This window comes from Notolepis coatsorum, assembly GCF_963971535.1.
Source record: "Notolepis coatsorum genome assembly, chromosome: 3".
Lineage (NCBI taxonomy): Eukaryota > Metazoa > Chordata > Actinopteri > Aulopiformes > Paralepididae > Notolepis > Notolepis coatsorum.
This window is the reverse complement of record NC_140167.1, coordinates 54,697,105-54,721,256: the sequence shown is the minus strand read 5'-3', so window position 1 is coordinate 54,721,256 and position 24,152 is coordinate 54,697,105. Positions and strand designations below refer to the sequence as shown.

The 24,152-nt window shown below is 43.7% G+C and overlaps 1 protein-coding gene across 2 annotated transcripts in view; it reads left to right on the top strand.

Annotated features, from left to right (window-relative positions):
* cdin1 (CDAN1 interacting nuclease 1) overlaps positions 1-24,152 on the top strand; it is a 146,906-nt gene that overhangs the window by 68,776 nt on the left and 53,978 nt on the right. For both annotated transcript variants that reach the window (XM_084311652.1, XM_084311651.1), the window contains 5 exons: positions 208-287; positions 785-834; positions 3,659-3,726; positions 9,683-9,748; positions 10,040-10,145. In XM_084311652.1, coding sequence (XP_084167778.1) covers positions 208-287; positions 785-834; positions 3,659-3,726; positions 9,683-9,748; positions 10,040-10,145 — 370 coding nt within the window. The remainder of the gene's footprint in view (positions 1-207; positions 288-784; positions 835-3,658; positions 3,727-9,682; positions 9,749-10,039; positions 10,146-24,152) is intronic.

Below are 24,152 nucleotides of genomic sequence, written 5' to 3'. Positions count from 1 at the left end.
TTAAACCTGTCATTAATGTCTTTATGTCCTCTGTTCCTACTCCGTCTTTGTCTGTCTCCGGCCCACGTTACATCCTCAAAGCGGTCATGATGTCTATAGGCCAGACAAACTGTGACGTTTGGTTGTCATCTCCACCCCCACACCAACGATATCTCACTATGGATTTCCGTGCATCTATCTCTCTTTCCTGTCTACATGTGTTGTCAGCCTCCAAGCCGGTCCTCAGCGGCATGCTGAAGGAGCCATCTTTGATTCCAGACCAGACTCTAGCCAATCACATCTACCAGGTGAGTGTGTTTGTTTACCTTCAAATTCCAGTTGATCCAAGTTGACAATGACATGCATGCTTTTGTTTTAGTTTTAAATTGTTTAATTATGTAACATGAGCTAATTGCATGATATACCCCCTGAAATACTTATTTTTATTTATTTTATTTTATTCATTTAGATTATTTTAGCTGATTATGGTAGCAGAGTTTGTGTCTGTCTGCTTAATTTTCTAGCTTCTTTTAATGTTACTGTACCTTGTTGACAGACAAGTGCACCAACTCACATTTTGCCGATGGAAAGCCGGCGGTCATGCCTGCCAATCGGCCCGGCGTCTCCTGTGTTTTCTCCCTCCCCGGTGCTGTTCCTTCACCCCCCCCTCTCCCCCCTCCCTGGCGCTGTTAAACGGGTGTACGAGCTCCCTTCCTTCCTTCACCCCCCCCTCCCCTCTCCCCCCATCCCCGTGCACGCCATAATGTGTCGTCGTTGTCCCCACCCCCCCTCTCTCTCTTCTCAGTGCACAATAAATGACTGCTGTTATGGACCGCTGGTAGACTGCATCAAACAGTATCCTATCCCATAAAATTTTAAGCCTGAAATTGACGAGGAGCTATTGAAGGGGATGAGATGTGTCTGGCTTCACCTGACATAAAAGTTCTGCTTCACAGAGGAAGTGTTTCATTCCGCCTGCCACCCCCCCCCCCCCCCCCCCTGCATCACCGTTACCGGGGACGGGAGGCGCTGGAGGGAGGAGGGGGAGGAGGGGGAGGAGGGGGGAGGAGGGGGAGGGTGGAGCGTAAACGCTGATCTAAATGTATCTCTGTGTGTATGTGTTCACATAGTGGTATCAGGCCCAGCGTTCTATGCCACAGGAATAAAATATTATCGTAAGGCTTTTGGTGTTTTATTATATGCACCTGTTTCTTAGATTTGGCTAATGCCTTGTTTTATTGACCCCAAATTATCTAGGAAACATACAAATCATTACTTTTTTTTTTTTTTTTTTTTTTTTTTTTTACTAACCGTATAATATACAATAAACTGAAACTATGCCTTTGTTGCATTTAGTTTGAAAGAGAGGATGGTTCTGACTCCTGAGAGACGTCAGCAGCATAGAGAGTTCCCGGCTTCAACTACGTGCGGAAAAATTTTTAACCGGTTAATTCGTTCTCTTTTGACTCTGTTCCTTCCTCCGTATTTCTCCTTCTTTTCACAATAGCTTTCCCTCCGTCTGCTTTCCATCCTTTTCTCTCTTTACCTCCTTTGCTCTCTCTCTCTCTCTCTCTCTCTCTCTCTCTCTCTCTCTCTCTCTCTCTCGCTGTCTACCTCCTCCCTCCCTCCCTAGAAGTGGCTCGGTGTCGACCATGAGGGGTGGAGTCGTAGGCTATTTAGGGGCAAACAGCTGGGGAACAGACCAGCATGGACTGCGTTTGTGTTTGCGTGTGTGTGCACGTGCCTCGTCTGTGTGTTTGCGTGTGTGTGCATGTGCACGTGCCTCGTCTGTGTGCGTTTGCGTGCGTGTGCACGTGCCTCGTCTGTGTGTATTTGCGTGTGTGTGCATGTGCACGTGCCTCGTCTGTGTGTGTGTTTGTGTGTGTGCGGCGTGGGTGTTGTGTGTTGGGTCCTCTTGTTCATAGCCGCTCAACCCTGTCCCCGCCCTGCCCTCTGTCCTCGCCCCCCCCTCTTTACCTTTTCATTCCCAGTCCTCCCTCCAGCGTCGACTCGCATTCACTCGCTCCGCCGCGGAGAGTTCATGATAACCGCCCCACCGCTGTGTCCTTTGGAAGGACTCCATCCCCACATCAGAAGGTTGGCTCTGATGCCTGCGTGTGCCGCGCGGGGGTACGCATGTCTGGCTCGCTGGGCCTTTTGACTGATGTGTGTGTGTGTGTGCTCAGGGTGGTATAATGCCTGAAGGAGTTTTACCTTGGTTTCCCACTTTCCCTACAGAAAGAGCACATTTTGCATATAATATCTGGCCTTCCGTGGCAGCATCGCCCACTGTGTCTCCTGATTCAGAATGGCATTGATTTTTTATTTATTTTTTTTGTGAGAATTAGTGGAGTAGTGAGTCCAGGGGCTGTGTACCTTTTGCCAAATTGGCATTTTGTTCATTCTTCTGTCTGCTCTCTAAATGTTCTGTCTGGGTAATGTATAAATGTACTTTGGAGATTTGGAGTGAAAGCTGCTTAAAGGAGAACTACTACTTGATATTCCTATGGTCTGAGACAGTCCAGAAATGTTAGTGAACACGGAACAACTCTCTCCTGAATCCAAAAACCAGAGTGCTATAAAACGGACATGTGTGATGTCATCAGGTATAAAGTCTGAAGCAGCTCCATAGATGATGAATTGGGAAATATATTATAGATGACAGTGAGAGCACCCAGGGGAATGCTCTGTGTGTTTGGGTTAGGGATATCTCGATTGGACAGGACAGATTGGAATCGGGAGCCAATCGTGGCATATTTGAATTGATCGGTATTGATCGGTATCGGCTAAATTAAGCCAGATCAAATTCTGATTCTTTTTTTGTTAAAAGAATAAATGGAAACCATTCAGGGAAAGCTGTGATGTAGGCAATAAATAAATATATACAAAACATTTATTTTGATAGCTATTCAATTACCAAGCATACATTGGATTGGTACTAACTTTTAAGTGTGCACTGTGCAGCTGTATTATCTAGGAAAATACTAGTGTCGGTAACGGCAGATACTCAATATTAAATTACTCCGATTGGGATCAGGAGATCCCTAATTCGGGTATCTCTGTTTCACAACTGAGAACACTACATTTGAATAAATCTCTTTCTGTGGGTCCACAAAATCTCCCATCCATTGTCTATGGAGCGACTCCTTTACTTTATACCTGATGACATCACAAGTTTTGAGTCTTACCTGTCTCTGGCTTCGTGAGAGAGAGTAGCTCATGTTTGCAGATGCTGATTGAACTTGCCCCTAGGCCATTGAGTGTGATTTGTTTTTGACCTGGAAACGGCTTCTCCGATTGTGGTTTGGCTGACGGGCATAAAAACAAGTGGCTCTCACTTTGCATATCAAACAAGTGCACCATTAAGTGTGACACATATATAAGCGAGCTTATCTGATGTCAGTCACACACACACACACACACACACATGAACATACACTTAGCCAATCCCGCACGCTTGCATTGTTACCACAGCAACCCGTGGGCCACAGTGAGTGAGGCTTTGTGGTTTCCATAGCAACTCATCTGACACGTTTTCACTTTAATATTTAATCTGAGCAATTTCATAGTCTAGCACCGCCCCCCACCCAAACCCCCTTCACCCAAATGTGTTTCCCTTTCAATAAAAATGAATTTGCAATACACCATGTTGGACTCCTTGACGCCTTCCTCCTCTCAGCGCTATTGGTCAGGAGCACGAGGTGATGCTACGTGACAAGCTGAAAGAGCGGAACCTCTCCTTTCTAGGTAAGCCATCCCTCCTCCGCCTCTCACATCCCCCACACTACTGAGTGTAATCTGGCCCAGTAGACCGCCGGGCCCTTTTGTAGTCTAGGTAAACGGAGAGCCGGACGTGACTGATGTAGTGGGTGTTATCTCCCATTGATTTACTCACAACCAGGAGCCGTTATCTTATACCCCTGAATGTTTAATGTATGCGTCAGCCCCGTAATGAATATTTAAAGAAATAAGACCTTCAAAAGTAGCCCTGATGTTTGGTCAGCCACAGCGCTTCATCCTCCCTGCCTGGTCGCCTCGTCTTCACCGACGTGGTCTTGTTTTCAAAGATGTACAAAACGGTTGTATTTCTTCTTTTCTGTTTTTTTTCTTACAGTATGATCGTTTGTTCATACAAACTTACTGGATGGAGTGAACATTTCTATGAACGTCATATTGATGCTGTCGCAGTGTTTTTTCAGTGCAGGGAGGCTATTTTAAAGAAATATTTGATTTGTATTGTCTATTTTGTAGGGATTTCCTTAGGGAACTTGTTTTTAACAAGACGAACAGGTTGATTTTTAAAAGAACATGAAGTGAAAGTATTTATCCCCTTGGGGAAATTTGTCTTCCTTAGCGACCCGTCACCCGTGTTTCCAACGTAAACAAATTGCACAGCGCGCACATTCGAGACACACAGATATGAAACGAGTCATACGGAACAAATAACGTATAACGGAGGCTGAAATTAGACCAATGTGACTCACAAACTCACAACAGTAGTACACAACTACACATACAGACGTGAAATTCGTCCTCTGCGTTTGACCCATCCTAACTATTTAGGAGCAGCGGGCAGCCACACACGGGGACCAACTCCAGTTGTAAATGCCAGTACCTTGGTCAAGGGCACAACACTCCACCATTCAGCTTGGCATGTACCGGTTATTCTAATAGGGTTACTTGCTGCACCAAACAACAGGGGTATACAGGGTTCGCACAAGGTCCTTGAAGTGCTTAAAGTGCTTGATCTTTTACCAAAAGAAGTCAAGGCCTGGAATTCCTTGAAAACAGCTCATTTTTTAACAAGGTGCTTAAAAAGTCCTTGAAATTCAAATCAACCATTCGCATTGAAAGTTTTGTTCATCCATGATAAAATTGTTCTCAATCAAGAAATTAATTTTTTTTATCTAAAGTGTAACTAATTGTCGGATCCAAAAAAACATTTAAAAGTGAATTGTATAATTTTAAATGCCCTTTTTAAAATGCCCTTGAAAGTCCTTGAATTGGGAAGCGGAGCGGAGCTAAGTTATAATGAAAGGTCTCGTTATCTTGCATTGTTTCTACATAAGCAAGCACACGTTAATTTACATCCACAACATAACTGTGGTATCTTAACACATTGGGTGCCATGCAGTATGCCCATCTTTACCACTCTCTGCCAGTGCTGTAAGCCTATGGAGTGGCTCACCTTCTTTGCAGGGCTATAACTTTTTAAATATTATAGCTATATCGACATTACTATGGCCCATTCAACATCGGGTATCTATTGTTCCGGATGTGGGAACGTTATATTTTTCCATTCATACATTGTCATGTTAGTACCGTGGAGAATATAAGTGTTTTTAGACTGTATAGCAGTAATTCCTAGAACGCGCGCTATAGGCCCCGACGCATATTATACATTATCGATTGGCGTTTCATCCCTATACACGCTATATTAAAATTTTCAAATGCATATGATCGATATACATTATGCTCCATCATGCGTGAAGGAAATGGGGGGGGGGGGGGTGGGTCGTTTATGATTCCTTGATTGTCACTAACGGCTTTCTTTAGTAAGACACCATACGTTGATCGGACAGATTGCAATGAAATAAATGGACAATCAAGCTGGAAATAACGTTAGATTCCTCTTACCTCTGGCCGATGCGTCTGGAGAAAAAAGATTCCAATTATTTGACGTAGATCTGCTAGATCCATTTTCCATTTGTATGACGCAATAAACGCCGAAAGCATATTGATTCTTGCGTCTCGAAAGCGATCCAATGCACCCGAGGTGTGTATATTGATCCACGTTACAAGATATCTCTGGCGGAGCTTTTTCCCTGATGCACCGAGCGCCACTTCCGGTTTAGAGTGTTAACTCGCCCGAAATCCACCAGGCGGCGGTATTGAGGCGTTGCAATATCAGACAGGGTCCAGCTGGCTCCCGGAGGCTTCCTGGATGAATTATGAATGCCAATAGCGAATAAAAGAAATAACGATCATAACAACGAGTTTACTCGTTGTTGGCACTCAACGCATGGCGGCCAATAACGAGTATACTCGTTATTGGCAATTAATGTGTTAAGAATGATACAAGACGCTTATATTGAAACATGTTGGGCCGTTCTTTCAACTTAAAAGTGCACTTTCTTCAACCTTGAACCTAAATTCCTTAGCGACCCGTGTTCACAACGTAAACAAATTGCACAGCGCGCACATTCGAGACACACGGATATGAAACGAGTCATACGGAACGAATAACGTATAACGGAGGCTGAAATTAGACCAATGTGACTCACAAACTCACAACAGTAGTACACAACTACACATACAGACGCACAACATTTTATCTGCATTGATTAACTGATAATCAAAACCCAGCCGTTAAACCCCTGTAGTGAATCACCGAAGCCAATACGCACACACACAGTCGAACTGGAACGGTTTACCAAACATACATTCCCGGCATTCATAACTCGTACGTTCATCTTCCATACGCTTAACCATAACATAACTTACTTACCCAAACAACGTGTTCCCGGGTCCACATTCACGCACAAATCCGTATTTTCAAAACGTTAGAATAACGCTCCGATACCCGAATCCACAATCATCCAATGTCTGGAAGTGGACCCATGGTCCATTCGACCTTAATAAACGGACGGCCACCGGTCCATAACCGCATTCTATAGAAGAATAAGTCTTTATTTGTTGTGCAGATTAACACACACATGCGAGATGAAAGACCCACAGGAACACGCACGTGGCTCTGCTGAGCTCTGACTGAGAGAGGGAAAGACAGACTGCCCTGCCCTGCCCTCTGCTGGCACGTGCTGTGCACTACAAGCAACGCATCTGTGATTTGGCGCACAGTCTGTGACGTCACGGTATTGAAAATCATACCGACGGGATTTCGAAATACCCTGGTATACCGTAATACCGTCATATCGCCCAAGCCTAGGACTAAGCACTCGCCTACCACCAAGAGACTCTGGGATTGAATCCAGCTGTCAGCGGTACCTCTGGCTTGGTCAGTCGTCCCTACTAACACAATTGGCAGTGTTAGCGGGTGGGAAGCCGGTGGGGTATGTGTCCTGGTCGTTGTAAACTGCGACTCCTACTGGTCGGTCGGGGCGCCTGTTCAGCAGGGAGCGGATCAGGGGGAAATAGCGTGAACCTCTGCACGCGTTACGTTACGTGAAACTCCTCGCTGTGGGGTGAAAAGAAGCGGAGGAGGCATGTGTTATAGTTCTACATCCTCCCCAGGCCGACAGTGGGGCAATGCGCGCAATGACCAGGAAGGGAATTGGCATAACGACTAAATTGGTATGGGTGAAAAATACAGAAAGCCCAAAAATAAATAGAAATAATTAAAAAAAAAAAAATGAATTTGATGGAGGGAAAATGTCATGGGCATGACTATATTCAAAGGATTCCCTTGACTTCTCACTTCAATATATCTGAATGGAAATGAGCTTAATAAAACCACACAAGACTCTTTACAGCCAGACTCATTTATGTCAGTCACATGCAGAATTAGGCCCAAACCAGGTAGTTATTTTGGCATGCAGTACAAATAGGTTACTTTTTCCCTTTTTTATACTCGCACACATTCATATTCACAGTAAAGTTTGTCCCGCCTCCAGTACATATCTTTGTCACAACTCTTTGATAAGTACGTTTGAGGGATCCTTGCTTAAAATGTGCACAAATATCAGCCAATATATTGATATCGGAATTTTCTTACTCCTAAATATCGGTTTCGGGCATCGGCCCCAAAAGTCCAGTATGGTTTGAGCTGTAGTTTCTAACATACTTTATCTTTGCTGTTAACATTTGATACATTGTCTTTTCATCGCGGTCATTTCCGTACTATGGAATTGCCTTACGAATGCTTTGTGATGATAGTTCCTGTCAACCACCTTTCTCCTCGTGCCAGAACCACCGGGTCAAGGTAGGGAGTGTCTTAACGTGTGAAATCGTTAAGACGGGACATTTCTACCACCATCCCGTCCCATCCTCATCACTTAGGGCCAACCCGCCCCGCCCCGTCCTATCGTATCCTCTCCGTCCCATGAGTAATGGAGAGCAAAAGTCATTGCCTCGTGTCATTAAGACCGTATCATTTAGTTGGGCCCGGAGTGCTGACCTTTCTGCAGGGCTGCACTGAGGACTGTTCTAAAACTGTCAAGAGTTCCAGGGGTACAAGGGCCACTGAGGCGGCCTCACCCCGTCTGATGAATGGATTGGAAATAAGCTCCCCAACAGTGGGAAACGGACCATTAATTTTAATCAAAGGTGATGTAAAAATGGGCGATCACCGCCGCATGACAATGTCAACATCCCGGTGGGTTTGAGGAGAGGGGCCACATATGCACCCCTCCCTTCCCATACCACAGGCCCCTGGCTTCTCCACCAAGACCTTCAGCTCTCCCTAGACCCCTAGCTGACACTACACCTCCACACCACCACCCCCACCCCTCCCCTCCATTCCTCTCCATGCCCCATTAGTTGAGCTTGGCTGGAGACGAAGAGCCAGGCCCCTGGAATTGAATGACCTGGTCAGCCCGAGATTTAATGGAGAAATCAGGTGTTGTAGGGGGATAATGGCCGAAGCGCGCCAGGAGTCAAGGACAATGGCTGCAGCCCCATGCAGGCAGGGGTCAGGCTTACAGAGACTATAATGCCAACCTTGTCCCCCCCCCCCGCTCTATACTTTATGAAGCCTCGCCAAACTGCATGCTGGAGAGTGGCACAGTAACTGGGCTTTTACAAAAAAGATTGTGCAGCGGCAGCAGATAAGTGGCAGATGTAGCTAATGGTTTCACTGCCTTGCTGTCCCCTGTGTTTTCTTCTTCTTCTGCAACACTGGGGGTTTGTTATCACGGCCTGGGTGAAAAGCTGCTCAGACACTGGCCGGTGTGTTACAAGGGACATCTCTAGTATCTGCTGAGCTGGTACAGTGAACGGTATAGAAGGGTTGTATACTGTATTTATAAGGCTGAGTATCTGCTGCTAATACTGGGATTCGATACCGATACCAAAACGATACATTTTTGCGATACCTTATTTTGCTGAGTTATATGTGTTGTGTGTGCTGTAGGAGCCAGTCAGAGGCTTTGTTAAATTTCTGATTGGTTAAATGTACTGCATTTATATAGAGCTTTTATCCAAAGCACTTTACAACTTACAGTATGCCTCATTCACCCATTCACTCACACATTCACTCACCGATGGTGGAGACGACCATGCAAGGTGCCAACCTGCTCATCAGGAGCAATTAGGGGTCTTGCTCAAGGACCCTTCAACATGCTGCCAGAAGCCGGAATCGAACCGGGAACCTTCCGATTACCAGAGGGCCGCTCTACCTCCTGAGCCACTGTCGTCCATTTCTTCTGGTTGAACATAAGAAACAGCCAATCACCAGCCTATATCTTGAAACAAACGTGCTTTATTGGCTCACTGATGCCGATGAGATGAACTACTTAGGTATTGAAATTCGGTATTGAATGAAAAAAGCAATTTTTGATACCCAATAGCATTCTAGCAATTCGATCGCTTCCATAAAAGTATTGCATTTCGATGACCCGGCCCTGTGCAGTTAAAGCTAAAATGGTTCTGTTATTGCCAAACAATGTGCTCCGAATCATGTTCAAATCAAAGTAATGTGCAAATGTAACAGGCCCAATTTTAAAAGGCAAAACTTTCTCTCTCCTAGATGAGAACCAGCTGCGAGCCAAGGGCTACGACAAAACACCTGACATTATCCTGGAGGTCCCAGTTGGTTCGTATACACATTACAAATGTCAACATTTTATTTAATCTGAAATGGCTGCTAAGCCCAGCTGGCTTTCATTGTTACCCTTTCAGCAGGTACCTGAGATATGATTATTCAAGTGTCAAGCCCTTAAATGGCAATACCGATTTTTCCCTCGACTTTTTCGTTGGACTAAATAGAAATCGGTGACGTTTATTTACAAAGAAAATGCCATGCGTTCCCTCCAAATCCACTCTGCAGATTTTCCGCATCACAGTTTGTTTGATTTTTTCCTCCATGTTTCTTTTCATGCAAAAGCCGTGGAGGGACACATCGTCCACTGGATCGAGAGCAAAGCCTCGTTCGGGGACGACTACAGCCACCGTACCTACCTCAACGAGCAGTTCTGGAGCTACTGGAACAGGTAGGCTATACAGTGGTTCTTCTCTTTCTCCTGCCTTGTTGTTTGTTTTTCTCATGGCACGCAGGATTGCCGCCTTGGGTTACATGTGGCAAATTATGGTCACTCACTCACTCACTCACTCACTCACTCACTCACTCACTCACTTACTCACTCATACATTGACATGTTGTGGCCTTTCTCTGCATCTCCCAAAATCTTCACCTCATGCAGGATTATCCACATTATCCCGCTTTCAACTGCAAAATATAAACAACATAAAAGCCGCCCCCCAGCTGCTAAGAAGCATTCTGTCTGATCCGGACACAAATCCCAGCCAGCAGCTGTGCTGCTTGAGATTTGGGACCCACAGCTTTCTCTACTACTTTAGCTAACCCAGACTAGTAGTTAGCCTGATACCTGCTGGCGCTACTGTATCTGAAATTGTTGTCAGATACTGTTGAGTTTTGGTGTGACTCATACTAAATGTGGAAAATGGCATATCATAGCAGAGTCAAAGAAGCAGGGCAATGTCGCTCACATCAAGGCCTCGTTTCGTATCTTCAGAGTTTACTGTGACCGGGGCACAGAGAAATTGCAAAGAATTAGCTGCCTCTCAACACAGTGACATTGTTTTTTCATCTAGCTGAATGCTTGCCGGAGGGATTTCTTGAACAGAACACTAAATACAATAATAAATAATAAACAGACTCAATGTAGGAATGATATGCACGCACAAGTAGCAGCTATCAGGGTTAGCTGTCTCGCCAGTTTGTAGGCCTGCTAGCATTAGTTAGCCAGTTTGTAGGCCTGCTAGCATTAGTTAGCCAGTTCGTCAGGTCTGCTAGCATTAGTTAGCCAGTTCATAGGCCTGCTAGCATTAGTTAGTCAGTTTGTAGGCCTGTTAACATTAGTTAGCCTGTTCATAGGCCTGCTAGCATTAGTTAGCCAGTTTGTCAGGTCTGCTAGCAATAGTTAGCCAGTTTGTAGGCCTGCTAGCATTAGTTAGCCAGTTCATTAGGTCTGCTAGCATTAGTTAACCAGTTCATCAGGCCTGCTAGCATTAGTTCGCCAGTTTGTCAGGTCTGCTAGCAATAGTTAGGCAGTTTAAGCGCCTTGGGTCTCCTGAAAGGCGCTATATAAATGTAAGTTATTATTATTATTATTATTATTGCTGCATTAGTTAGCTAGTGTAACTAACTATCTACTTTTACATTGATGCCACCAACTGGCAGCACCTACAGTAGTTGTAGTTGTGAGTCTGGGCGGTTTTGTGCTTGTTTCTTAACACTTTGAGTGCCGCGCGTATCGCTTATCTTTACCCCTAGAATGCCAGCTTTATAGTTTCACTATGTTTGCGAAGCTGTGTGTGTGTTTTGTATTATAACTGTGTGGAGACATGGTGTGGCTCATTTTGACAAACATTACTTGTAGTGCAAGATGGGAATAATAGTTTGTTTCCACACGCTGTAGTTTGTAGTTTATTACACACTAAACATCGCGCATTTCCAAGATAATCCAGTCTTTTTTCAAAACACGTTATGTGCAATAAGCCCAAACTGGTCTGGCTGGTCCCCTGAAACCCCAAATACTCCCAAATCAAAGGTATATGGCATGTATATATTAGGGCTGCACGATTTTGGGAAATAATCTTATTGCGATTTTTCTGACAGATATTGCGATTGCGATTACATTTTGTTGCATGATCATGTATATTTATTTTGTATTATAATTTTTTTTGTGTTTAAATATCAACATTATCTGGCAATCCTCAGTAAATACTATCAAACTCCTCTGATGTCAGACCAGATATGAGACGCATGCACACACACACACACACACACACACACACACACATACACACACAGAAAAGGAGAATGGCTTAAATGATTTTAGAATACTTCAGCTAATGAAGTTAAATGTTTATTATCATCAACTATCCAGTTCGTTTTTATAGTGCAACGTTTTTCTACTTTTCTACATTAATTGAACCAGTAGAGAGAGAGATGCCCCCCCCCCCCCGAACCCCACCCTTTCCTTACTCGGCTCAGATGTTTTCTCTGTCTTGAGCAGGGTTAGCTAGGAACAGCTTTCTCAAGCTTCGCACCTTGGGCATGGAATGGGCTACATGACCATTATCCACTTAGACACCCCGGTCTCTCTTGGTGAATTTAAATCTGTATTACATAACTTCCTACAAGAAGAATGTTGCTGCTTTCTGTAGTCGGGTCCCAACTGCAAAATTACTGTATTACCCTGTATTATACACTTTTACTATCATGTAGACTATTCTGCTTTGTGTTTACATGTGATGTATTGTATATTGTATACATGCACATTTATTATGTTCTTGTGTGATGTATCGCACATTTTATTGCTGTGTGATGTATTGCAAATGTTATTGCTGTCATCTTGGCCAGGTCTACCTTGCAAAGGAGATCTTGTATCTCAATGGGACTTCCTGGTTAAATAAAAAAAAGAATAATAATTTAATTGCAGGCATGGCGATTTGATAATTGCATCATTCCAAATCGCGATTTCGATTTAAAAAAACGATTAATCGTGCAGCCCTAGTATATATGTACCTTCACAAAATCATCAAGGGGGTGGGGGGGTCGTTATAACTCAAAACTGTGATCGTGTTTGCTGAAAAAAAAAATTCGTCCGGTGAAACGCAGAACTGTGGTCGTTAGAAAAACACATTTCAGATTCGGTAAAATAGACATAGAATGTACCTTACCTTAGCCAGAAGGTATTCCAAGAAGAATAATTCCAAGTGATCTCATCGCCATTGCGATTACCAGTGTATATGTCTATACACGTTTCGATGGTCAAATACGCTTAGGCAACGGAATTTCGAGGCGAGCAATGTGAATTTCTGTTCCAGCAGGAGGAGGGGGCACTAACCAAGGAGAAATTAAAGTGAGGCTGAGTATCAACCTGAAGCCATTGCAGTTCAGACACGGACGATAGTCGATCAGCATTGCAGTTCTAGTGTGTGGGGATGTGCCAAAATGATGCAGATCGCTCCCGGCAAGTCTGTAGAGCGGGGATCAAAGTAAAAAGATCAAACGATCCAAAAACGTAATATCTCGTTTTTGGCATTCAACGCTTGTCGAGCAAAAACGTAATATCTCGTTTTTGGCACTGAAAGGAACCCGCCAGCATTATGGGTTAATGTGCTGACAAAAAGATGGATACCAATTTCCTCTTTGTTCAATAGAAAGCCATCTGGTTGCAAGCTAGCTTAGCTTAGCACAAATAAATGGAAGCGAATAAGGATCGACTAGCCTAGCGTTAAACTCCGGAAGAGGTGTTTTTGGCCAACAGCTAGGCTAGTCAATCTTTACTGTATTGCACACTGCCATCTGTCCCAATTTGTGTATTATTTAAAAAAATTCTAATGGAATTTTTAATATTTTTTAACTATCAATGGAACCGGGCAAAATGTTAACTGATGGAACTGTAATGATGTGCTCGAATCAAAAACCAATGCCAATGACTACCCAAACCAATAATTGTTTTGGGATTGATTGTGATTATGAAAAAGAAAAAAAAGGGTGTCATAAAAATTACTTGCCTTTTTAATTAATAATTATCATTATTAATTAAATAATAATAATATAATAATAATTATTATTATTAATTAATTTGTTAATGAATTCTCATTTACTTTGGATTAGTTGAAACCTGATGTGGGGGGGAAAGCGACAACCCTAATCTGTATATATTCTCCTTTTGTTTTGCCCACCAACCATTTTTCTCAGGATAATGAAGGCAGCTGGTATCTGTCTAACAACACTGACCACTTCCTTCGGCCAGTACGGCCGCGCTAACCCCAAACTTCCACATTCTACATCATCACGTCACGCCACTTCCTCACCAGGTCCCCATGCTTACATTGTAAAGCCTCCATTCACCTCCAGTCTGTTCACTGAAGGCACTTTTATGGCCTGAATGGCCTGGTCTGTGAGGGATTGTTCTCTGAAATACACACATTGTTTTGGAAGGGAAGCGGGGAAGCGGGTGATTAATTCTTTGCATCTGTTGTCATGAGAACTTTTGGACAGGAACGGGTCCTGCGCGGTCCCACTCTTGAACGAACAGAGGCGTGCTGCCGGACGTGTGTGTGTGTGTGTGTGTGTATATATATGTGTTTGTGTGTGTGTATATATGTGTGTGTCTGTGTTTGTATACGTATATATATATATATGTGTGTGTGTGTGTATATATATGTGTGTGTGTATATTAGGGCTATCCCCGACTAAGGATTTTGTCGACTTTGATTGGCCGAATTTGGCCGATAGTCGACTAATAGTCTAATAGTCGACTACCCCCATGAATGCAAAAAAAATATATATATATATAAATTATATATATATTTTTTTTTTTTTTTTTTATTCCATTTGGGCTGTGGGGGGTGCTTAATGTCTGAAGGAGTCGACTGAAGGCTTCTTGTCCTCTGCTAAAGCATGCAATTGGTCCACTGATGGATACATCTTGATATTTGTCTAGTCTAGTGTGTTCATTAGATGGGCTAGCCAAACACTGACGAAGGAGCTTTTGCTTCGAAACATGTTTGTTCAAGGCTGCGATTAAAACTTTTTTGAATCTGAGAGTGCTAGTCCGGCTTCCTCCTGCTTTTTTCTATTCATTAGATGGGTGAAATCCTCTTTCAGTGTTTTCTTAGGCAGTTAGCCTCGCTGGTATGCACGCCATTAGCGTTAGCCACACTTCTAGGCCTCTTTGCTTTTGGAAAGAATGACAAAAAATAAATAAAGTTATAATATTATTATTATTATTTTCGATCGATTAGTCGAATATTCGACTAATCGGGGTCAGCCCTGGTGTATATATAATGTGTGTGCGTGTGTTTGTATACGTATATATATGTATGTATGTGTGTATATATATATATGTGTGTGTGTATTATATGTGTGTGTGTATATATGCGTGTGTTTGTATACGTATACATATGTGTGTGTATATATATATATATATTATATATATATAATGTGTGTGTGTGTGTGTATATATATATAGTGTGTGTGTGTCAGTCAGAACACATAACAACACTGCACACAGACTCATGCCATAGTGTCAGTCAGAACACATAACAACACTGCACACAGACTCATGCCATAGTGTCAGTCAGAACACATAACAACACTGCACACAGACTCATGCCATAGTGTCTTCAGAGCAAATCGTTTCTTGGCATCTTCTCCATCACTCCAGAGGGAATGTACCATGTCTTCCCCCAAGGAGGCCACAGCTTTAGTGTTTTTATCATTTGAAAACCAGCCATAGCAGCAGTGAGATGGGGATGATGTAAGGTTTGGGGTTTAAAGTTTAAACAGCTGTTTGGGGATTCAGCTTCACGGTCCCCTTCATCAGGAGAGAATGGCTGCAGTTCCTTCAGGAAGTACACTTGCTCTTCCTATCAGCTGGTTGTTCTGATGCGCTCTGGATGTAAATAACTAGTACTTGCAAATAATATAAATTAGTTTTTATATATATTAGTACACAATATACCATAAAGAGTTTCTGGTATATTTAAAGCTTTAGTGTCCATCCAAGCTGCTTCCCTCAACCTGGGCATCTGTTACAATACACACTCTCTGTAGCAGCTAATGCTATGGACACCTGCCCTCTCAGGTTTAGTAAACAAGCAGAGGTACTCTCAGTCTGTTATTGTCAGGGCACGGCGCACAGGGAGAGGAGCGAGAGCGTTCACGCGTGGCCTCTCCATCCCTCCGCTCCCCTCTCCCATCCTTGGCCGGGGCTTCCAGACACACTGAGCTGAAAGGTCACCCCCACGCCCCACCGCCCCCACCAGGCCTCGCCGCGGCCTCGCCATCCCCTCAGCCGGGACGGCCAGCTGACACATTGTGACACGGTGCTGGAGCGCCGGAAGGTTTTGGCCCCCTGATGCTGTGTCCAGAGAGCAGGCACAGCCAGGCGGTGAGACGGAGAGAAGCTCTCCCTCTCTCTCTCTCTCTCTCTCTCTCTCTCTCTCTCTCTCTCTCGTGCTCTCTCTCTCTCTCTCTCGTGCTCTCTCTTTCTCGCTCTCTCTCTCTCTCTCTCTCTCTCTCTCTCTGCCTCTCTCTCTCTTGCTTTGTTATTGTGTACAGTATGTTTGGAGGTCAGCATGGTAGAAGCTGTTAATGTAGAATGATCCTTTGGAGGTATTTAATTCAGACAGGTGCTTCTAAGTTGGGACTTAAATAGTTAATATTTAGTTTCTTGGATACGTTTATGTATATACTGTTTACTTCATAAAACAGTCCTGTTCAACATTGAAAAATGGCAAAAATAGTATGTATATGTGTAGAATTATTTGATTTATTATTTACTTTTACTGAAAATACTACAATAAATCATGCTTAACTGAATGAAGCAATGGACGTGAACAGCAGAAGATGATCCCAGTGTTTATACTGTGTAGATAAAAATGACTTTCTGATTCACTTAGCAGCTGCCATCAAACAAAACATCTGATTTCCAGAGGTGAATTCTCCCGGCACTGAGACGACGGTCGATGCCAAGGTCGTAATCAATGTGTTTTTATTTTATCTGTCTGATATAGTTTTATTTGGAAATGGCCCCCTCCAGCTAGACGGGGGAAGAAAAACGATGTGCTGTTTGATAATGTTGGAGACCCCAGGATCCAAGAGCCACTGAGGTGTGACTAAAAAAAAGAGTCCCATCTTTGATGGCTGCCATCTATAGTAAGCCTCATTAAAGGCCTATAAGAAAGTTGTTGACCAGAAGAATGCTTGGCCAAGGCTCCAGAACATTCCTAGACCATGAGGGACGTTGCTAGCGTTTAATGGGGAAAGCACTTGAATGAGAACTGTCTCAGTCAATCAAATCTGACATGATATATGAGTCGCGTTTAAGAGAGGGAATCTTTTATTCCCATTAGGTCGTATGATTAGTACCACAGGCAGCATGACAACCGGGCGACAGGAATCCTGAGTCTTCTTCTGAGTCCAAATCGCTGGAGGGGGACATTGTAACTATGAGTACGAGAAAAAACAACCACATTTTTTAAATGTACAGTTTTTAAGTTATACATTTGATTTTGGATGGGTTTCTCTATCCTTTAGGGTAGGGCATTATATAATGACGGTATTATATAAATATCGGGTACAGTTCATTAACGATACACTTTTTAAACGTATCGTGGATATTGTGATGTTTTGCCCTCGCGTTAGAGGATTGTGTCGCGTCAATCAGGTCCACACTTCAAACTTTGAAAAAAGTTTCAGTCACGCGACCAGCACAACCCCGCCCCCATACACACACATCCCTACTGCATCAAAGTTACTTATGATTAACAAAGGAATTAGTTTTGTGGCATTAGCGGTATATAGTTACACGTTCAATAACATCAGCATATTTACCCGACCATAGCTAGCATTGTTGGTCATTCATATCTCAGTTCCTTTTTTTATAATAATAATATAATAATAATAATAATATTCCTTCCTTTTCTCAGAGAGCCCGTACTGAATTGTACCCATTCTGCAATCTGTTAATACAGTTTTCAATCAGACAAATGTATAGAAAAGCTTTTATTATAAAATTCGTTGCAGTAAAATCATCATGCCTCGTTTGGTACTCCTGCGGAGCGCTGGCAGTCTACTCGTGGGTGGCGGGGAGCTAACGTTATTAGCTCCGGTAGATTTGTTATTGATACACTCGTGTAGATCAATGGCGGACTTCCCGGAAGTAAAAAACACGAATAAGCGCTTGCCGATTGGTGGTAAGAACAGCAGATGCGGGTGCAAGCGGTGTGACGTAATTGGCAGAATCGACTGTCAATCAAAATTGTTCTGTTGCCGTCTACCATGCATTGCTTTGGTTGAGAGAGATAGTGCTTTCTTATTAAAACTCATAAACAAGTCTTGAGCAAGACAAGTTAGTCTGTTAGGTTATGAAAGCCAGTGAGTATTGTATGACTCAAGACTTCAGCAATAATCATGACTCATGAGCATTATAAAATAAAAACACACATGGCATGGTGGAATACCATATACATATTTCTTGATGCTTTTTTTAAGTAAATAAAGAGGCCTATGTTCATATCGTGAGCACAATTTGTAACACAAAAAGAGAGACGTGTAGCCTATTTATTTATTTTATATTTTATTTATTCATTTTATTATTATTATTTTATTTGTTGCCATGCCTAAAATAATAAAGTCAAGCATAGGGCTAAAACATTTTCATAAACAATAATATAATTTTTTGTTATATCGGTTATAATAAAAGCTTTTCTATACATTTGTCTGATTGATTGATTGAAAACTTTATTAACAGATTGCAGAATGGGTACAATACAGTACAGCTCAATACAACAACAGTGGACTAGACTAGAGGATGAAGACCAGAAAAATACTTTCGGCTTTTTTACATAAGGGTCCTCCATTTTCAATTCATCAAAACATTTAGAGACATACAGTAGTTTCATAAAAAAAGATTGTTTGGGGGAAAAAGGAAAAACATCATGATGTGTATCGTGTATCGCCGAAAGGTCAGAAAATATCGTGATGTCATATTTAGGCCATATCGCCCAGCCCTACTTTAGGGTCATGAATTGAACCCTCACCCACGTGTGAACTTCTGATTCAAGTAAAAACATGAACATTTTCACAATTGGGGAGATTCACCCCGAGCACAGATCGGCGCATGTCTGACTATGTTAACTGCTAAGGCGGATACCAGTGGCATTACCTTAGGTCAGGCTTCCGGAATACTAAATATATATATATATATATTTATATATATATATATATATATATATATATATATATATATATATATATATATATATATATATATATATATATAAAAAGCAGCCATTTACTAACTGGCTGATTGGAACGTAGTCAGACTGTGACGTCCGACTACAGACGTCTCCCCATAGGTAGCAGTTCATTGGTATTCACCGTGCCAGGGGCCTGGCTCGTCCGTGCACGTAAGGGACTGACAACGTAGATCCCATCATGTCAGGCCGGCGGCCCTGGGCAGAGCGAGAATGTGGTTGTGTCAAAAAAACGTCAGTCCCTTCGTGCACCCTTGTCATTTTTTATTGACATTTACCTACTGACATTTTCATATGCGCTCCCTCATCCTGAAATGTCACGTGCAGAGGTTCACGCTATTTCCCCCTGATCCCCTCCCTGCTGAACAGGCGCCCCGACCAACCAGTAGGAGTCGCAGTTTACAACGACCAGAACACATACCCCAATGGTTTCCCACCTGCTAACACTGCCAATTGTGTTAGTAGTGTTAGATTCTGATCAATCAGCCAGTATCACGTCTTCGTCTGTTTGGCTTGTGTTATCATCTCTCCATCCACTGACTCTGCGTTGTGTTTGTTTGTTTGTTTCTTGGACGTCTCCTCATACTGGCTGTATAATCTTCGTCATTCCACTCTAATGCAATCCCGTAACCATAATAATTCACCACCTTCGTAAGAATTCGACCCTCGACAGTGGAATACCTTTCTTGAAAGAGCGTTGTTTATTACATAAACAAAAACCTCAGCTCAGATGTTATCAGATTGTATTGTCCCTGCTGTTCAATCCAATAGTGGCTCAGGCCTTGTCGTTAGCCAGAACCCTTCTCCCGTTAGCCGAAGCTAATGATGATGTGGCATTCCCCCCCCCCCACCGGCGAGGGTGAGAGGGATGAGAGTCTCTGATGGTTCCTCTCTCCTCTGTGGTTCGTTTCTCAGTCTGCCTTACACCCGAAAGAAACTCCCTTTTCTATATTCTTGCCATAGCAACGACAGGCCCGCCCCTCTCCTGGTTACTATGTGCCGCTGCCATGACAACAGCTTTAACCTTTAAACACACATTTTAAACGTCTGTTTCATTAATGTCAAACCCTCTCCTGGTTCCTGTGCCTGCTGCTGTCCTTATCAGCTGTTGATGTTCTGATGGAATGCAAAACATTCTGCTCACTGCTAACACTGACTACTAAACCGCCTCCCCCACTATCACCATGCACAGCTGCCTCTCTGACCTGGCACCGTTTAGATGCTGTCATCTCCCCCAATCTATACATCACATACATTGAAAAACACAGATTTATCTCATTCCCCCCTTTGATTCTAATCAACCTTCAGAATCAACAGACTACTTGGTTTTTCAATCATACTCGGCTGTCATTTTAACGTACACGACTCCCTTTTTTTTACATTAAATCAATATGTCAACACAATAGTTCATTAATGGATCTGTACCCGCCGATTGTCATCCATTACACGCATCACACCTAAACCAGAAAGGATAAACAAAGGTCAGGGAGGAGAGAGAGAGAGAGATAAAGGAAGGGGGGGAGCGGGAGAGAGAGACAAGAAAGAGAGAGACACAGATTTGCAACTTTTAAGACAACACACCTAACCCCTTTGGCCCCCCTTACTCAGGTACACCCAATGTCAAATCAGGGCGCTCCCTTCCCTCTATTACAGTACACCCCCCATCTTGGGCCGGTCCCGTCTTCTAGGGCAAGGGCCCCTTCAGAGACGGCTCCCTTCCTGAGCTGGTCCCCGTTCCAGGGCGCGGTCCCCTAGGCAAAAGTGTCTCCTCTGGTCTGCTACTGCCTCAGTGTCTCTGGCTGTCCTCTCCACATCTCCCCTGCTGGCCCACCGTCTCTTCAGCTCTGCCTCAGTGCTCTCCCACCGCCACCGTCTCCTCCCTCTCGTCGTAGATGATCTGTGTACCAGTCTGCGGTGCCTGGCCCCTGCTGCTCAGCTGCCTCCTCCTCCAGTCTGTCTCCTGGTCGTCTCCACCGCTGTCGGTCATCTCCAGACTCTGAAAGCAGAAAAACAACACCAGCAGTCTTCTGTACAACTTTACCCCTTGTTTTTCCATTAGTCTACCACCTTCTCCACACCCATATCTGTCCCTGTTTGTCGTCTTCCATCGTGACACCAGCAGCTAACCGATTCCCACTTCCGTCGCCCTATCTTCGTCCCACGATTGGCCCCCAGCGCGTGCCAGTTCTCTCTGGTGACTGTGTACTCTGAAAACCTCTCGCCCTACCTATCAAGTGTGAGAAGGCAACTGGAAATCAAACTCCCCTTTTTTCATAATTAGCCTATTTAATTAACTGCACCTCATCTCTCTGTGCGGTTCTTATTTAATCCATTGTATAATTAAACTCTTCTCCTACTTGTTCCAGTGTCCTGGAGTCACTCCCCCATTCCGCCACTAGATGGTAGTAGATATCCCATGGAATCACTATTCCCCTATGGGTAATGGAAACTTCCCAGCACTACCCCACTCCCACCCCTAGATGGCGGCCAAACTCAGTCTAGAGTACTTTAGCTGACGTGTCTCTCCTTGGTTCTTATCTGTTAGCCTCCTCGTGGCTCTTTGCGGCCATCTTGTCTCTCTGGTCTTTGTGGTTATCTCGTGGTGTTTCTGTTCCAAGCTGCTGACCTTCAGAACCCTGGCTCTGTATTACCGTGGAGACACAAAACTGATTAAATTTTTTTTGCACTGTCCTTTTTAATGCCTCATACACTCTATTTTCTACCTATTAGGGGACGCTATCTCAGACTAATACTCCTGCCTGATTGGACATAATACGCACTTTAAGGTAAATCTCCCTCCGGCTCTCCTCCTGTCATAACAATGCCGGTCACCCGTTCCCCATTGCCAATTTAAGGCAAGCGTCAGTGGCGACCGTCTCGTCATTACGGTCCTGCCATAACAGTTTTTTTCATCTGGTTCAGCCGTCCCCCCCTCTCTCCTCATCTCGCTGCGACTCTCCCGAAACCAAAACCATGCAGCCTGCCTCTCTCTGTATTACACATCACTCCCTCCCGCCAGATCACTCATTCATATCTCTGTTTGTCTTCACATCTATTATTACAGCTGGCGTTCTCTCTGTGTCAACTAATTATGTTTACGGATGCACTATTCGTTTGTTTTTATTGGCTTTGCGAGGTTAGATAAGGCTAAGACCCCTAGCGTGAGACACACTCACGTTTTTTTTCTTCAACGTTGTCTGGCGTCCATGGTTCCGCTCGGTTGCTGTGCCCTCTCATGGCCTCTCTCATGGCCTTGGCACTCCCCGTCTCCAGCCCCATTGTCTTTAACCACCGTTGGCATCGTCGTCTCAACCTAATCTAATCTCAATCTGCAATCCGGGTCACAGCAACAACTGTTAGATTCTGATCAATCAGCCAGTATCATGTCTTCGTCTGTTTGGCTTGTGTTATCATCTCTCCATCCACTGACTCTGCATTGTGTTTGTTTGTTTGTTTCTTGGACGTCTCCTCATACTGGCTGTATAATCTTCGTCATTCCCCTCTAATGCAATCCTGTAACCATAATTCACCACCTTCGTAAGAATTCGACCCTTGACAGTGGAATACCTTTCTTGAAAGAGCGTTGTTTATTACATAAACAAAAACCTCAGCTCAGATGTTATCAGATTGTATTGTCCCTGCTGTTCAGTCCAATAGTGGCTCAGGCCTTGTCGTTAGCCAGAACCCTTCTCCCGTTAGCCGAAGCTAATGATGATGTGGCATTCCCCCCCCCCCCCCCACCCACCGGCGAGGGTGAGAGGGATGAGAGTCTCTGATGGTTCCTCTCCTCTGTGGTTTGTTTCTCAGTCTGCCTTACACCCGGAAGAAACTCCCCTTTCTATATTCTCGCCATAGCAACGACAGGCCCGCCCCTCTCCTGGTTACTATGTGCCGCTGCCATGACAACAGCTTTAACCTTTAAACACACATTTTAAACGTCTGTTTCATTAATGTCAAACCCTCTCCTGGTTCCTGTGCCTGCTGCTGTCCTTATTAGCTGTTGATGTTCTGATGGAATGCAAAACATTCTGCTCACTGCTAACACTGACTACTAAACCGCCTCCCCCACTGTCACCATGCACAGCTGCCTCTCTGACCTGGCACCGTTTAGATGCTGTCATCTCCCCCCAATCTATACATCACATACATTGAAAAACACAGATTTCTCTCAGTAGGGACGACTGACCAAGCCGGAGGTACCGCTGACAGCTGGATTCGATCCCAGAGTCTCTGCGGTGGTAGGCGAGTGCATTCTCCATTGCGCTACCCAGCAAAAAGGACTTTCGCTACACTTGAGATTGGTTAACTTGCCAGCTATGTTTGTAGTGAAACGTTAGTAGTTGGTTAGTAACTAGGGATGTTCGATATTGGCTTTTTTACCGATATACCGATATTGTCCAACTCTTAATTTCCGATACCGATATCAACCGATACCGATATATGCAGGGTCCCCCCCCCCAAAAAACGGAATAATTTCAGGTAATTAACATTACATATCTCTTGTCGTGGAATTAACACAACATTATGCATACTTTTGACAATAAATTAAATCAGAATTAGTTCTTACTTGCTTGCCTGGATAAAAAAAGGTTAAATAAATGTAAAAAATTAAAATAATATATATATTTTTTTAAACCGATACAGATAATTTCCGATATCACATTTTAATGCCAATATCGGCCGATAATATCGGTAGGCCGATAATATCGGACATCCCTATTAGTAACGTTAGTGACTAGTTTGGTGCTTAGGATATCCAGTTAACCAATACAAAAATAAATAGAATAATCGAATATTGATATGCCGTCAAATTCCCATCCCTATTGTGCACATTAGCCGACTGTGTGCATGCGTGGAAAGTTGATGGCAGTGAATTTGGCGGTCAGTGTATTGTTTGCACTAGGATGTAAACCCAGTGAGAGAGAGCGAGCGAGAATGATGGGGGTGACATCATCCTCCTTTCTCTTTTCATTAGCGGCATCATTTCATGTGACGGGTGCTGGAGGGCTGAGGGCTGAGTGTGTTTGTCCATTCCTTCATTCCTTCCATTCCTCCACACTTCTCTCAAAGACAGATTTAAACGGCCGCTTCACTCTCCCATGCTTTTTTGGTTTCCCGCTCTCATGACCGACCTTGGACGCAGACGCCACTGCAGCGCTCGTAATTACTTCATTTGCCCCTGATTGACATTTCTAGTG